We start from the raw sequence: 15,348 nt of genomic DNA, 5'->3' as shown, positions 1-15,348 counted from the left end.
TTCAATCACCGGTTGCCTCGATGACCGGATTGTCTCCTGGCTTTGGACGAATACGGACACACGCCCCCTGCCATGGGTTACGCCCGGGCACATGCAGCTCGTCGATGATTTGTCGAGAATGCCATTGCCGTCCATCAGCGACACGCAGGGGGAAGACGGTCGCTGGAGACACAGGGAACAAAAATAGATGTATTGACTGACTTTCGTTCACCTAGCCTGAACGGCACACACCACCGAGGGCAACCAGGGGACAGCCGCAGCCATCCGAGGGATCTTGAAGTCGTGGGGAGAAGGTGACGGCAGTACATTGCAGTGTTTTTATATATCTTGGTGGCCAAGTTTCTGTCCTTCTAGCTTCACTCCTCACGTCTGTCAAGTTCTACCCAGTCCAGCCTCAAGCGTCAGAAAGTGCCAGGAGTCGAGCTCGTCGTTCGATTCGAGTCAAGATCCAAATTTATCCAGTTACCCAGTACAGTTGCAGGATCAGCCAAGTCCTCCACGCCACAAATCAACGTCAATATCATTCAACATGCGCAGCTACGCCCTCTTGTCCCTCGGTGTGGTGGCGTCCATCGCCCACGCCGCGACCTTCGACGTCGACGCCGGCGAGAATGGCCTGTCCTTTGAGCCCGACACCATCACGGCCGCCATGGGCGATACCGTCAACGTCCACTTCTACCCAGGCGGCCACACCGCCACGCAGTCGACCTTTGACAACCCCTGCTCCCCGATGTCGGGCGGCATCAACTCCGGTGTCGTGAACTCCAACTCGGGCCAAGCCAGCCAGATGTTCTCGTTCCAAGTCAACACCACGGACCCGATCTGGATGTACTGCGGTGCCCCTGGCCATTGTGCCGCGGGCATGGCGTTTGTCGTCAATCCCCCGTAAGTGACGTCCACCAGGGGCAGCGCAGCCAGACTGTCCCTGTCCATGGCCCTGTCCCTTCTAGTCATTACGGCCACCCCTTGCTGACTGATACACCCCGTCCCCCTTCCAGAGCAAGCGGCAACACCCTAGCGGCCTACCAGAGCGCCTCGAGCGGCAAGTCCGGCTCCGCTCCCAGCGCCGTTTCCGGCGGTGTCCTCGTCGCCAATGTCGAGAACTCCGACAACGATGACGATACCTCCTCATCGTCGTCCTCCTCGGGCGGCTCCGCTTCGGCCACGCAGAGCTCGGCTACAGCTACTGGCACGGCCGCTGCGGCCACGACAACCTCTGCGACGGGTACTGGTCCGGCCGCACAGACTCCGAGCAATGCCGCCAGTGCCAACTTTGGGACCGTGCCTTTGCTGCTGTTGGCCCCTGTTGCGGCTTATATGTTGTCGTGAGAGATTTGTCACATACACAGTACGTATGAGTCGCACACTGGCATATTCACGGCGAGAGTGGAGCATAGCATACCAGACAGAGCAGGAATGGAGCAAAGCAGGACAGGGAAGGCCAGGGCAGAGCAGACAACGTGGGTGATTAGATTAGATGAGATTGTTTCCTCACAGGTCGTGGATATGTCACATGTACAGTTACTATATGCAGTAGATGAACGCACGCAGCATGCAAGTAACAGCGACTTTGGTGATTGTGTGTCGACCGGAAGGAATCATTCTAGTTGAGCTTGTTAAAGGGGAGGAGAACAGCGTTGAAGCTGGAGCTGCTTCCGACGATGGATCGATGGATAGATGGAGGGATAGAGGGATGCATGGGTGGATGGATGGCTTACTGTGGTACGTACTCGTACGGCAGATTCATACGTACTAATCACATTCGGTTCTTGAAATAGCATCAATCCACACACACTCGCGCTCTCTCTCTCTCTCTCCCTCTCTCCCTCTCACGGATACGGACGGAGGCATTTCCAGTTACGGTACATGTGCAGTGCAGTTCTCGTCCTCTCGCCTCACTGTTTCGAGTTGATTAATTAGACTGATCGATTACACAACCTTTCCGCACATCATGGCCGTAAGGCTGCATGTGAGCTTGAACCTCAACATCTGAACGTGGGCTCGTCTGGATCACGGTACGAGGGACCAGCATGAATGATTACTTCGTGCTGTAGACCTTGCCCTGTATAGCCTGCAGTCTGCGGGTGTGTTTTGCTGTGCATTGTACGGCCTACAGTACTCCGTACCGACAGCTTTAATCCAGCGGGATGATTTCCAAGCAAGTCCCAGCCCGCGTACCTACGGTATGTGGTACTGTGTATGTACTGTACCTCGTATTGTATGCGCATGCTTGCATACAGCCCAGTACATGCAAGGCTACATACCGGTACCTGTCGTACATACCTTGTCAGTGCACAATACTTGTCCTGTCCTCTCCCGTGTACTTTGTACCGTAGCTTGGCTGGCTTGCCCGTCCCCCTTTACCCATCTCCCTTGTTCTTGATCCGACCAGGCCCACCTACGTGTCTCCCGTGACCAGCGACAGGCACATTCAACTTCCCACTTTTCCCAGTCCGATCCGCTCCATGGCCCCCTATCCCCAGGAGTCTCTACACGTCTCCACGGCCTTCTAATTCCCTGGGTCTCTACACATCCCCATTGCGTTATGGAATGATATCACCCCTAAAGCGTATACCGATAGAACGGACTTCTATCTCCCAACTCCAGCAGTTCCTGGTCGGTATACCGCGCCTTGACGGCCGCTTCGCCTTCGCGCTCGAGCATGGCGTCGCGCGCCCTGTTCTGGCGCGAATATTCGACGCGGAGGATCATCGCGGCAATGATGCCCAGGACGCAGCAGCCCAGCGAGACGCCGAAGCCCGTCGGGTATTTGGGTGCTTGGGCCGCGAGGTAGATGTTGGAGCCGCAGATGCCGCCCATCTGGGATTTGTTAGCGTCCGTGGTAATCATACGATTTGGCCAGTGTCCCGGAAGGGCAAGGAATAAAAAATCAAGTGGTAATCTACATGCGCTTTCACTTACATTGCCGACGCTGATGAGGAGGGCCATGCCTAGGGATGGGAATGATGGTGGTTAGCGTGGAACTAATTCGCTGCGGGATGGGTACAGATTATGGTTTTAACCCTTGCGAAGGGAACGCCACCGTATGGCAAGGCATGGCAAGGCGGTACTCACCGACAGCCCGCTTGGACGAGGGCGCGAGATTATTCGCAATCAGCGTCACGACGCACGTAAACGGGCAGTACAGCCCCGTGGCGACGAGGAAGAGGAAAAAATACGCCACGCCCGGGTACCTGGGGTGAGGGATCGCGAGCTGGGCGATGAACCCGGCAACCCCGATGGCGAAGCCGCCGATGATGAACGGGGTGCGCTGCTGGACGTGGTCGGCCCAAAAGGCGACGATGACCGTGGCGACCATGCCCACGACGTAGATGGGGATGGTCATCAGTTGGGCGTGCGCCGACGTGTAGCCCATCTGCCTGATCACGGTGGGCACTGTGGCCGTGAAGCCGTAGGTGCCGATGCTGCAGGCCCAGAAGGGGAGGACGGCCATCCAGATGCGCCAGTCGGCGAACCCGGCGCGGATGTACGACCAGCTCATCTTGTCGGCGTTGGTGACGCGCCCGCCGCCGGACCCGGTGTGCAGGGCGATGCGGTTGACGATGAACTCTCGCTCCTCTTTACTCAGAAACCGCGCCGTCTCCGGCTTGTCGGGCAGGAGGAAGTACAGGGTGAAGGAGACGGCGACGGGGGCCAGGCCCTCCAGGATGAAGATCCACTTCCAGCCTCCCAGGCCAGCGATTCCGTCCATTTTCTCGATCGCGAACGCGAGAAGCCCGGAGAAGGCGCCTGAGAGGGAGGCCGCCGCATAAAAGACAGCCATGCGGCGTTGGACTTCGTAGCGCTGGTACCAGATCGTGAGCACTGAAAGTGGGCGGCCAGTCAGTCAAGTTGTGCGTTTGTCCAGGAAGACCGCGAAAACCCCAAACTCGGCTAGAAGGTATGCTGCAATACTCACAATACGTAGCGGCAGGGAAGAAACCCGCCTCCGTCACTCCGAGGAAGAATCGAGCAACCACGAGCCCTTCATAGGTCGTCACAATCCCCATCAACGTCATGACCAAGCCCCAGCAGAAGCAGAGGATAGATATCCAGATCGACGGCCTGAGCATCTTGAGGACGATGTTGGAAGGAACCTGTCACATGTGAGTGGCCTTCTCCAGAGCCACGACGGATGCAAATACCTCAAACAGCGCATATGGGACGAAAAACACCGTCAACGCCGTGTTGTAGCGCATTCCGTACAGATTGAGGTCCTCTTCCATGCCCGCGATCTTGGCGTTTCCAATGTTGCTGCGATCAATGTACGCGAGGCTGCCATGGACATGATCAGTGTCGGCTCGCACAGCACGTCCGGCTCTCATACGTACAGATACAGGACGCCCAGAAGGGGAATGAGTCGAAAGTCCACTTTCCTCAAGATCCTGCGTACCTCCTTCTGATCGTACTGGGCGTCGATCTGGTCGGCGCTGAAGCCCGCATCAACTGTGCGCAGGCCATCACTGCCGTCGACGCTGCCAGATCGGAGGCCAATCTCCTTCTCGTTGGCGCCGTACTCGACGCGCTCGCTCTCGTGTTTTTCGGCCATTGTGGTGAGTGTCTTGCTGGAGGGTTGCGAACACGACGAAATGAGAGCGATGCTCGCTCATTAAGTCGGCCGCCGGTCCTCGATCCCACGATGGCCTGACGTGCGACAAGGATATTGGCATGCAGCCGGTGACTCGAGCAAGGCGGCGACCCGCATCTTGTCGCAAAGCCTAAACTGGTTCCGGTAGTCAGGGGCGGCCGGTCGTCATGGTCTTTGGACACGAGATTCTTCTAGGACGGGGTCAGAGTCGACCATGAGTCCAATCGCTTCGGTGCGAGGTCTGTCGATCCTAACTGCCGATGTCCTAGCCAGGCATACACAGCAGGTCAGGACAAGAGACTTGGCGAAATGTAAACGTGGAGATCAACGTCGATTATGCCATTTTCGACAGTCAAGAGCGCACGCGAGCGAATCGTCGGTCAATCTGGGGGTGAGACTTGTCGTCGCAAGATGCGGAGGGCGCCCCTTGGCAAGCTACGCTGAGTATCTGGGGGTTCGCATGCACCGAGGAGCCCTCGGTGTATATCAAGAACTGGGGTTGCGGGCGTTACGAGTACGATTGTAGGTCGAATGTCCGGCTCCGGTGGCAGCCAAGCCGAGCCAATGTCCACCGGAGGAATTCGAACTCTTGATGAGTGTGGAGTATCGGGAACTGTGGCCGGACTCGGAGCCGGATCGACAGCTAAGGACGTTCTAAATTTCTTGGATCTTGGGGCGACGCTCGTGTATGTTCTTCCAGCATTCGTCGACCGGGCTTGCAAGGGATTCACTGCAGTGACCTGTACAAGTCCCTGCAATTGCTGCTGCTCGCCTGCTTGTCGCCCGCAGACTCTCCCAATCAACATGTCCTCCACGGCCTCTTCTACCCAACTGACTCCCTGTCCTCGTTGACGACCTCGCTCAACCTGAATTCCCTGACCAACGCCTTCATCTTCGGCGTGGCCCTCCTCTGATCCTTCAGCTGGCGTCTCGTGTATATGTCTTTGTTCCACATCTCGACGAGCTGTCTTCTGCGTAGGCACCACTCCGGATTCAAAATGGTAAGGTACTTTTTATTGACACGGCGTTTCTTCTCCGCGGCGGCCTCCTCTGGTGAGTGCAACCCACGTGGTGGGCTGGCTGGGAAGGGCAACACCCTGTGGCCAGGAGTGCCTGGCTTGATGCGGTCGTGGAAGTGGAAGTGTGTGGGTGTCCGTTGCTGGAGCTGGAGGCGTTTGTGGTTGAAGAACTGTTTCATCGACTTGTGCTTGGTGTACTCTGGCTGGGTTGATCCCGTCTTGACGCTGGCGTGCTGCGGGCGAGAAGGGAACGAGGACATTATGACTGCTTTGAGGCACTTTTCAGGGGCAGCTCGAGTGATGATGGTGGTGTTGAAGGGCGACAGCTATCCTGCAGCAGTTGATCAGCGACATGGGTGATGTGACGATGGGGGAGGTTTGAATACACAACGGCAGAAAAGATACAGCGACCTCATTGTCCTTGTCTCTGGAGGGCGATTAGTCGTACAAACTTATCAACTTACTGTGCGGCACTGCCTTGCACCGGAATGTCTACTGTTGAGTTACCTTAACCCTGGGAAGAACTGGGTATCAATGGAGAACAAGCAAGAGGGCTGCATGCGCGTCTGTGAGATGACGGATGTCGGTTCTCTGCCACGCTGTTGTCGAATGGGCTATAACTGAGACCTCGACGGCATACCTAGGAGAGGGAAGGCATGTCCCAAGAGAGCCCATGGCATAGATAGTTCGAAGCTAGTCTCTCTCAAATGGACCTCAGTCAGATATCCACAAGAGTTTCGTTGGCGCAGAAGTTTGAGTTGTAGTAGCGGGGTTGCACGCCATCAACATGGAGGCCCTTTCGACAGTCCAAGGGAAGAGAGGCTTGTGAAAGGATGAATTGTGGACGTCTAACCACACTGTGGGTGTCGGCCCCCAAAGAGCAGCGTCAGACCAGAGCCGGTCCCATTAGAAAACAATGATGTCACAGCGACATAATCGAGGGAGTGGAATAAAAGAGGATGAGGTTAAGTAGCCATTGAGAAGGGGAAATGAACAAGAGTGGCTGGCGGTTGATCTGAGTTTGTGATTTATTGTCTTCGGATTGTGGAAATCACCAACCATGGCGTGCGCGGGCATTTCTCCCCTTCAGGCGGCCCGAAGCCATCTGACTTGCCTTGCCATGCCATGCTATGACTGGATTCTTCAATGACCACACCTCGAGCTGGGTCGCCGCATTTTCCCATGGACTCCCGATGCATGCTTCATATCTGCTGAACCATCCCATAGAGAGAAACTTGGAATAGTAGTGACATATCGCAACCCTCGTTCAAGCATTTACGCAGCGGTGATGGCCTTCTGTCTCCGAGCAGCCCGCTGTCTGGTGCTCAATCGTGTGCTCTTGTCAACACCCAACTCTGCAGCCTTGGTGACTGCCTCCTCCGCTTCCGTCAAGATCAATTCGATGTGGCAGGGATTCGACATGTACGGGTTGATACGACCGTGAGCACGATACGTGCGGCGGCGCTGCTTAGGGGCTTGGTTGACTTGGATGTGCTTGACAATGAGTTTTGAAGTGTCGAGACCCTTGGTGTCGGCATTCGCTTCGGCATTTTTCAACAGACCGATCAAGAACTCGGCGGACTTGACGGGCCAGCGGGCTTTCGACACTCCGAATTGTTTACCTGAAGCAAGAACTTGTCAGTCGCTGTAGCAGTATTTCGTGCAGACACTGCAGCCTTGCCCCAACCACCCTCCACCACATTTTGTATGAACGATTCATGTTCACATGGGTGATCGATTGCGGAAATGTGGTAAGCCGAATTCGTCCAAACATCCGTCCTACAACCAATTCTTGAAAAGACGTGGAATGTTCGTACCTTGTGCGGTTCGGCCTGTGCTGCCTGCATATCTCCTCATGGGAACAGCCTCTTTGAGCCCTTTGACATTTTCGAGGTATTGGAGAGCGCGGTCCAGTTTCCATCCATTGATGGCCTGAGCGGTCTCGCGGGTGTTCTTGAAGCTGACACGCAGGTAACTGCCACGGCTTCGAGCCGAACGGGCACTGGGAATGCGGTCGGCGGGGGCGTAGCGGACCTAGAGAGACGGATGTCAGCAACTGCTGTTTCTCTTGAGCGCAAATTGAGGCGATAGCGGAGGGCGCGTACCATCTTGAGAGTTCGGTGAGGTGGGAGAGATGGTCCTTGTCGTCGTTGTCAATTCAATCTCCAAGTGAAAGACCGCACACTTCGGGTACATTTTTCGTTGTGGGAACCGCCAAGACTACAATTTGTGCTCAACGCAGAAGGTGTTCCGAGTTCTCTTTCTCTTGGCGCTTGCCGGGTTACTCAATGAGGCAATGCCATGCCACAAACTAATTTGGACATCAACCTGTCATTCATCATCGCCTTGATCTTAGGACGAAGACGCAGAAGTCTCTAACTTCTGATCACTTTCTTATGGTGGCGTCGAGTATTGTACAGGGATCGTGACACTCGTGCTCTTTCCTCAGGCAGCTCGTGCAGCATCTGTCGCCAACCTGCGCTGGACACACTCTGTTGTCCGTGTCAAGAGCGTTTGACGAATCGCCATGGCTATCATCACTGATTCGCCCTATTGCCAGTAGCCCGTCACACTGTCCATCCGTTGCCTCTAGTCATCATCAACTCCCGGGTCGTAGTCACCGCCCTCGGTTTCCTCCGTTCCCCCTCGTATGGGTAGCGGCGCAAACAGCTCATCGTCATCGTCAGAGAATGACTGCTCGTCGGCTGCACTTGCCATGATTTCAGCTTTGGTCTTCATTCTCTTCGGCTTAGGCATTAGTAGGGCAGGTCGGACCGGTGCAGGGCTTTCTGATCGTGCTTCGACTGGTAGGTCCCAATCCTCCTGAGCCTCCATGAAAGCTTCTTCATCACTATCCTCTTCTTCAGTCGAGACAAGAGCCGCGCCGGCCATCTGGCTCCCCTTGTGCTTGCTTGGTGTGAGCTGTACCGCGCTTTCACCTTCCTGATCTGGGTCATCATATCCCGCATCACCCGGATAGTACACCTTGTTATTGATGACTCGAGCTCCAGCTTTCCTGCCACGCTTCTTAAGACCCAAGATGGAGTCAAGAGAGTCAAAATTCGTGAAACTTTTGGAGATATTGTCGATCGAGATTTGCTGGCCATTAAGGATCCTCAAATGCGTCTTCCAAAGTTCCAAGGTGTCTTTATCTCGAACTTTATCGTACCTGCCCACTTCAACCCCGTTAATACTTTGTAGGTCCAAGGCCTCAGCGCGCGTGTCAGCCCAGAACCAGACTAATGGTTCTTCATGTGACTCATTAAGACGTTCGTCGGCATGGGTCGCATAGACGCGACCTTCTTGAATGCCTTGCAAGTCGTAGTCCAAGACTGGCTTGATGTACTTCTCGCCGTTGGTGGGCTTTCTCTGCAATAGGCCTGTCCACAGTTGTACTGCTGCACCTTCATATAGTCTTCCCAGTATCTGGTCATGAGAGATTTCGTACCGGTTTTGAGGAGCGTGAAGGGCGTACCAAGGACCGTATAGTGGAGAGCCAACAGGTCGGAAGGTCGTCTTAACTTCTTCTGGAGATATTTTAATGGCGGGAGCGGGTGCTTGCGCATGCGGGTTCTTCTGGAAGTAGCGGTTTCTGTCAGTCGTGTATGCTTTACCAACGAGGGTAATGTAAGATTGTGTTGACAGTAAAGGTGAGTCTGGTAAGAAGTGGTCAGGCGTGATGTCTCGTAGATGTAGGCGAATAGACTCGACAACTAAGACATCCGTACAAGCCACCTCCTTCGTCTCCGGCAGAATCCGTACCGTATCTCCGATCGTGATTAACTCGGCGCCGATATAGACGCCCTTGCATCGTATACTCGCCTGGGGTTTCTTGGTACCCGTTTTGTCCTTTTCCCAGTCTCCCTTAAAGTAGAACTTCTCTAACAGAGAAATACTAGTCATGCAGGTCAGAGCGTGTTCGATCGATGGGTGCCACTTTGTTCTCGGGATGCCTCGAAGCAACAAGTGCCAGTGGCTGAGTGGTCGTATGTTGCGTAGCGGCAGGTATTTGTACTGTTTCGATGCCGTTTTATCTTGTTCGTTGTTTGGATCAGGGAAGGTCTCGACTCGAAAGCCGCCGGTATTTAGACTGTTGGATTTCTTTGGGATATCTTGAATGTCGGTGAAATCCACCGGTCCATCAGCTGCAGTAGCCGAAGGAATAGCAGCAATCACACCAGCTCGCCATGTGGGAAATCCATGGAAGCACTTCTGTTTGAAGGAGTAGAACTTGTACTCCTGCGTTCGTTCGTCCAGCATCAGATAGTGCTGATCAAGAAATGTAGGACAAAAGAGCACGAGCTCACCCACTCGCGGAACGAAAGAGTGCTGATGTTCAATCGCAGTGAGGCTCTGCTGAAGTAAATCGACTCCGAACCAATCTTGCGGGTTTGGTGGCGGCCAAGAGTGTTCCGCCCTCCAATCGATCGAGTTGGGTTCGCGGATATCGTCCTCGATCCCTTTTTTACTCTCTCTGTGGGCTTCTAAAGTCTTGAGCTGCAGCTTGTAAACATCCTCGGTCCCTTCTTCGTCCTGAGCGTAAGGCGCACCAGCTGTTCTGACTTGACGTTGAGGCCTCGTGGATGTGCCAGTAGCGTTCGGGCCGGCGATAGAATTTGATCTTGATGAATTATCACTGTCGTACAGCAGCTGCGATTTTCTTTTCTCCCGGGCACCCAGAGACTTCTTCTCGGCAGGATGTCGCGTTCTATGCTTGATCGGGCCTTCTCGTTTGAAATTTCCGCAGTGGATACATGCGCAGTCTCCTTCCATGCCGGACATCAACCATAAGAAATGGGGCTGAAAGCGCAAGGTCGAGTCATAGTACTTGCCGCTTGGATGGCCAAATAGTCGTTTGTAGATGTGTCCAGCTTTTAATTGAGGTAATTCGAAGAGAGCATAGCCATCGGGAAGTTTGTCGAGGTAGTACTCAACGCCTGCGAGCCTCATCAGCATAAGGTTTCCTTTTGGCATTCGTCGGTGGTGACATCTACGAGGGGTGGCGATTTGACTCCTCGTACAGGGCCAGCCATATCTTACCTGGTTGCTCAACGCCTAGCTTTTGGGCCCAGGCTTTGGCCAGCGAGATCAAGTACCGCTCTTCTGAACTAGGGCGATACGGCTTTGCTGGCCACTGTCGCTGTTCGCCATCGCTATAAGGTTCGACATGAAGTCTTTGCCAGTGGCCCTTCCTGTCGATAATCTCCCAGCCCAGAGCCGGCTTCGGTGCCATGATAGCTGCTTATTTGAGGATACCTGAAGCAGGTACTGGGAGAAAGATGATCATCATTGGATTTCGGTGAAGGTCTAAACGATGGATGATTGAGTTGTGATGAAGCGGGATCTTTCCTTTTTAAGGCAGCGGTCGTGTCTACATTTCTGCCTGACCCCAGATTCAATGGCGGCTGCATTTAGCTGTCACATGATACATAGTCAATTCAGCAGGGACGTCGCAGAGTAGGATCAGAGTGGGATTGAGTATTCTGGCAAACGTCCAAGGCACATTTGCATAGGCGCGGACGGTGCGATTAAGAGCCACGCTAGGGGCTGATGAAAGACACGTCGGTCGGTCGCGTATTACTAAGCAATCTGAGTTCATTATCTATTTGCCGCCTTCTGCGCCGGGTATCAAGGTCCTTTCCAAGCTGACCTGGAACTTCCGCCTGCCCTTTGGCACAAAGCGACTCAGTCCATCGTCATCCATGTCGTAGTACAGCTGCCATTTCCGCGTGGCCGGATCTTCCACGGCAGTAAAGGCCTCGGTCTCATCGAACGTTATGCCCTCCTCATCCTCCGTCCAATCCCATGGCCCGACGTGGTGCTCTATGCTGGCTGACTTGTTACCGTATTTCAGCTCCATTGTGTCTTTGTCCACGTAGATCCAATTCAACAATGGCGGGTCTTCTTGGACTTGACTGACCAGGCCAAGAGGCACGGGAACTCTCTGAGAAGTAATGTCAGTCTCGACGTGAGATGTCGCGCAAGATTCTGGCCGCAGATCGCTTACTTCGTTATCCGGGTACTCAATGTAGAATGCCTCGATGACATATCCATCCTCGCAGGGGTTTAAGGCTTCATGCGGTCCAATCCACACCCGACCATCTCTCAAGACAAGCCTTTTCTCATGAATCTCGCGTGTGCGCGAACTCTGGGCTTCACAGTAAACGTCGATATAGAACTTTTGCATGCGCCTAGCATCCTTCTCCCTCTGCTTGTGTTCCTTCTGGCCATGGACGGCCTGACAAATACCAGTTACGGTAGGAATCGCGGTGAGGATGAGAAGCCCAACGACGTCCATCTGGTCTCAAGTATCCGTGCCGAGGAAGGAGAGATGTGGCCACGTGTTTGTGGCACTCAACGTACATCCATTTACCATTTCGAGGTCTTGTCAAGCCACAATGTGGGTTGCGCTGAAATTGGCAGTTGTTGGTTGTTCGAGCAGAAAGTTGGCATGGCGGAGGCACTTCAAATGTGTCAAACATGCCAAGACTGTCCCGCATTGACATTCACCACGTGAGACACTCCGGCTCTCCTCGAAGCTTCCCCAGAAACTCAACCCGGACAGCTATTTATCCTGGTGGTGAACATATTAGATCGGCTGCTTGGAGATTTCTTCTTGCCACACATGATTACTGATAGATCCGGGTCACTTGACTTGTTGCTTCGCAGGATGCTGCACGTTAATACTGGCCTTCCAATATGGGGCTCAGTCTGTCGATCAAGCATTGGCGTCAGAACCTTCGGCAGTTGACCAACAGTGCTTCTCTGAACAGCTCGACTGTACCTCGTACGACCATTGCGAACCCTGGGACTCCGCTCCTCCACAAGCTGGGGTGCTGCCAAGAGTTTCAGGGTGTCGTTGCCAGGGTTGCAATAGGTAAGTGGTGTTGGATCGCTGTAAGTGGCCAAGTGCTTGGCTCGCAATTCGGCATATCACCATCAGAGACTCCACAATGTAGTGCGGTATCCGTGTTCTAAGTGGCAACAGGCTCTTCCTGAAGCTGGGAGTACAAATGGAATTCAATGACCAGCGCGATCCGCCGTCACTATGCCACCTCTCCGTTAGACGCTCCTGGACCTGGTTTGAGCTATCATGGCAGGACGAAACGACGACAGTATTGCCGCCAACTGGCGGTGCTTTGTCGCTTGTGCGATTATCACGCTATCACCATTCCAATATGGTGTCGATTTTGGCCTTATTGGTGGTCTGCAGGCGATGCCTGGTTTCTTGAAGGTCTGCTCGAATTATGTCTTGCGTTGGTTCCCAACTGATATGAAACCGACAGATCTATGGATACAGAGCCCCAGAGACTCCTATCGGGTGGAATCTTACGCCATTGCGCCAACAACTGATTTCGTCCCTTATGACACTCGGCGCGTTCATCAGTTCTGGTGCTGCGGGTTTCGCGGCCGCGAAGCTCGGGCGCAGACACTGCTTGTGGATCGCTAGTGGCCTCTGTTGCATTTCGAATATCCTAATGATGGCGACCACTCACATCGGAGCCTTATACGCGGGACGGTTGCTTATCGGGTTGGCCAATGGCTACTTCATGACCTTCTCACAGCTGTACATCCAAGAGAGCAGCCCAGCCAAGTATAGGGGACTCTTCCTCTCAGCATTCCAATTCTTCACCTCGTTTGTACGTCCTCTCTATTAGAAGCAGAGCCGGACAGCAATTCTGACCATGTTCAGGGCACCCTTATTGGAACCATAATCGACTATGCCACCAGCAAACGACCTGATAAATCGGCATATCTTATTCCCCTCGGCATCATCTATGTCGTCCCCGCCATTCTGACCCTTGCGATGTTCTTCATTCCCGAGTCCCCAAGGTATGTACATTTCAGGTCATCGCCATATTGCCCCATTGTCTTCGTTCTCGAGGCCCGCGACACGTAAGTGTGAGAGACGATTCACTGACTATCATGAACAGGTGGCTGATATTGCAGGGACGATACGAAGAGGGAATTAAGTCGCTCAGATGGCTGAGGCCGAATGGGGCGGACGTAGACGCCGAAGCGCTTGTCATCCGCACGGCGATCGAGAAGGAGATGGAGCTCAAGAGCAGTGTGGGAATCTGGGACATGTTTAGAAATCCTGTCAACCGGCGACGCACAACCCTGGCAGTATGCGCAGTCACGCTTCAGGCCGCATCAGGCTCAATGTTCATCATTGGTGAGTTTGTTTTCCGTCCGCCTCGAGTTTCAGGATCCTGACCCAGAGCAACAGCTTACAAGGCATACTTCTTTGCCATGGCACATGTTAGCAACCCTTTCGGCATGAGTTGCATTCTAAGTGCAACTGGCTTGATCGCCATCCTCATCAACTCTACCATCGTTGTGCGATACGGAAGGCGCAGAGTCCTTCTCATGAGTGGCCTTGTTGTTTGTGGGATTCTGCAACTCATCATTGCGGTTGTCTATGACAAGGAGCCGGGTACCAAGACCACCGGAAAGGTCATTGTCGCCCTTGTCACCCTGTACATGATGAGCTACAATGTGAGTATCTGTCTGGAGAGCAAGCCGAGACAATCGCAGATCTGACATCTGAACAGGGTATGATAGCGACTTACGCCTGGCTTTCCGGCGGCGAATTACCCACCCAACGTCTTCGCAGCCATACCTTCGGTCTTGCTGCAGCCATTGGCTTCCTCGGAGCGTGGTTAACCACGTTCACGGCACCTTACTTCATCAACCCAGCCTCCTTGGACTGGGGTCCGCGATATGGCTATATCTGGTTCCCGTCTTGCGCTGTCTCCGCGCTTTGGGTCTTTTTCTTCCTGCCGGAGGTCAAAGGTCGCACGCTGGAAGAAATAGACGAGATGGTAAGCTGCATCCACGTTGAAATGAAATGTGCAACATCTGACAGCCACATCCAGTTCGAGGCCAAGCTGCCCGCACGCAAATTCCGAAAGTACAAGTGTGTCCAGAGTGCAGTCATTCTGGAAGAGAAGTTGGGGAGAAAGAGCACAGAGGAGGAAGTGTGGGGCAACGAAAAGGTACATTCTTCCTCCACAAGACCATGCTTACGGACATTGAACAAACGGCTGACCCATCGATTCATCAACAGGCTACAGCCGAAGCGACTGTCGCAACAGCTTGATACAGTGCAGCGGAGGGACCGGGCAGGCATAACGGCGACCCAATAGTGGGTTTCATAGATAGTCGGCTGGTTTGCGAGCTGAAGGACAGCGATGTTGATGGAACCATCAGCGAGAGTCCGAAGGCTTCGGCCGGGGGATGAACGCAACCTTGTTGTAGAGTTCGCAGCCTCGGCATCGTGCCTAGGCCACTGATACCCCGAGAGTTATTTCTGGCCCATATAGGCTAAGGCGGTCATCGCCAGGTACACTCCCGTCGCTGAATAGCCCGAAGTAGCGCAGAGTGCTCGCAGACTTCAGCCTCAAGTGGTCCCAATGAAGCACAACAACAAAACCAAAAACAAGAAATCGGCTGCCAATCCTGGGTTTTGAGGAAGGTGCGTAGGACTGAAACCTCATTTGAAGGTGATATATTCAGCCCCTCGCTGCTGCTTTTTCTGGCTCGTACTCGAGTGAAAGTGTAGCAAAGAGCTGGATCCAAAGCAGCTTCGCAACCTTGCAGCCTTGCAGATTGAAAGGCTACAAGGCTGTGCCTCGGATGAGGATAAACATATCTCCGAATGGCTTGGCACCAAAATCAGATCTTCGCAAAATGCCTAGTCGTTCAGATTGCAGGGGGTAGACATTTTCATCAAGGAAG

General features: G+C 53.8%; 7 protein-coding genes across 7 annotated transcripts; 2 read left to right on the top strand and 5 right to left on the bottom strand.

Annotated features, from left to right (window-relative positions):
• Positions 1-529: 529 nt before the first annotated feature.
• On the top strand, positions 530-1,329 carry G647_05723 (uncharacterized protein; the record flags this gene model as incomplete). The annotated part of the gene is made up of 2 exons (XM_008730049.1): positions 530-885; positions 999-1,329. The coding sequence occupies 2 exons, from the start codon at positions 530-532 to the stop codon at positions 1,327-1,329; spliced, it is 687 nt and encodes a 228-aa protein (XP_008728271.1).
• Positions 1,330-2,562: 1,233 nt separating this feature from the next.
• On the bottom strand, positions 2,563-4,549 carry G647_05722 (uncharacterized protein; the record flags this gene model as incomplete). Its single annotated transcript, XM_008730048.1, has 6 exons — positions 2,563-2,820; positions 2,923-2,951; positions 3,076-3,825; positions 3,920-4,097; positions 4,146-4,275; positions 4,332-4,549. 6 exons carry the CDS (start codon positions 4,547-4,549, stop codon positions 2,563-2,565), a joined length of 1,563 nt encoding a protein of 520 aa, XP_008728270.1.
• An 862-nt stretch (positions 4,550-5,411) lies between these two features.
• Positions 5,412-5,867, bottom strand: G647_05721 (uncharacterized protein; the record flags this gene model as incomplete). Its single annotated transcript, XM_008730047.1, has 1 exon — positions 5,412-5,867. The coding sequence occupies one exon, from the start codon at positions 5,865-5,867 to the stop codon at positions 5,412-5,414; it is 456 nt and encodes a 151-aa protein (XP_008728269.1).
• Positions 5,868-6,882: 1,015 nt separating this feature from the next.
• G647_05720 (60S ribosomal protein L17) lies at positions 6,883-7,715 on the bottom strand (the record flags this gene model as incomplete). The annotated part of the gene is made up of 3 exons (XM_008730046.1): positions 6,883-7,229; positions 7,425-7,641; positions 7,713-7,715. The coding sequence occupies 3 exons, from the start codon at positions 7,713-7,715 to the stop codon at positions 6,883-6,885; spliced, it is 567 nt and encodes a 188-aa protein (XP_008728268.1).
• Positions 7,716-8,196: 481 nt separating this feature from the next.
• On the bottom strand, positions 8,197-10,840 carry G647_05719 (uncharacterized protein; the record flags this gene model as incomplete). Its single annotated transcript, XM_008730045.1, has 2 exons — positions 8,197-10,544; positions 10,648-10,840. 2 exons carry the CDS (start codon positions 10,838-10,840, stop codon positions 8,197-8,199), a joined length of 2,541 nt encoding a protein of 846 aa, XP_008728267.1.
• A 369-nt stretch (positions 10,841-11,209) lies between these two features.
• G647_05718 (uncharacterized protein) lies at positions 11,210-11,905 on the bottom strand (the record flags this gene model as incomplete). The annotated part of the gene is made up of 2 exons (XM_008730044.1): positions 11,210-11,551; positions 11,615-11,905. The coding sequence occupies 2 exons, from the start codon at positions 11,903-11,905 to the stop codon at positions 11,210-11,212; spliced, it is 633 nt and encodes a 210-aa protein (XP_008728266.1).
• Positions 11,906-12,700: 795 nt separating this feature from the next.
• G647_05717 (uncharacterized protein) lies at positions 12,701-14,756 on the top strand (the record flags this gene model as incomplete). The annotated part of the gene is made up of 8 exons (XM_008730043.1): positions 12,701-12,841; positions 12,894-13,247; positions 13,301-13,440; positions 13,542-13,783; positions 13,838-14,106; positions 14,163-14,432; positions 14,487-14,606; positions 14,685-14,756. 8 exons carry the CDS (start codon positions 12,701-12,703, stop codon positions 14,754-14,756), a joined length of 1,608 nt encoding a protein of 535 aa, XP_008728265.1.
• Positions 14,757-15,348: the final 592 nt, after the last annotated feature.

Source organism: Cladophialophora carrionii (genome assembly GCF_000365165.1).
Source record: "Cladophialophora carrionii CBS 160.54 unplaced genomic scaffold supercont1.4, whole genome shotgun sequence".
Lineage (NCBI taxonomy): Eukaryota > Fungi > Ascomycota > Eurotiomycetes > Chaetothyriales > Herpotrichiellaceae > Cladophialophora > Cladophialophora carrionii.
The sequence above is the reverse complement of the archived record's forward strand: the minus strand, read 5'-3'. Positions and strand labels throughout refer to the sequence as shown.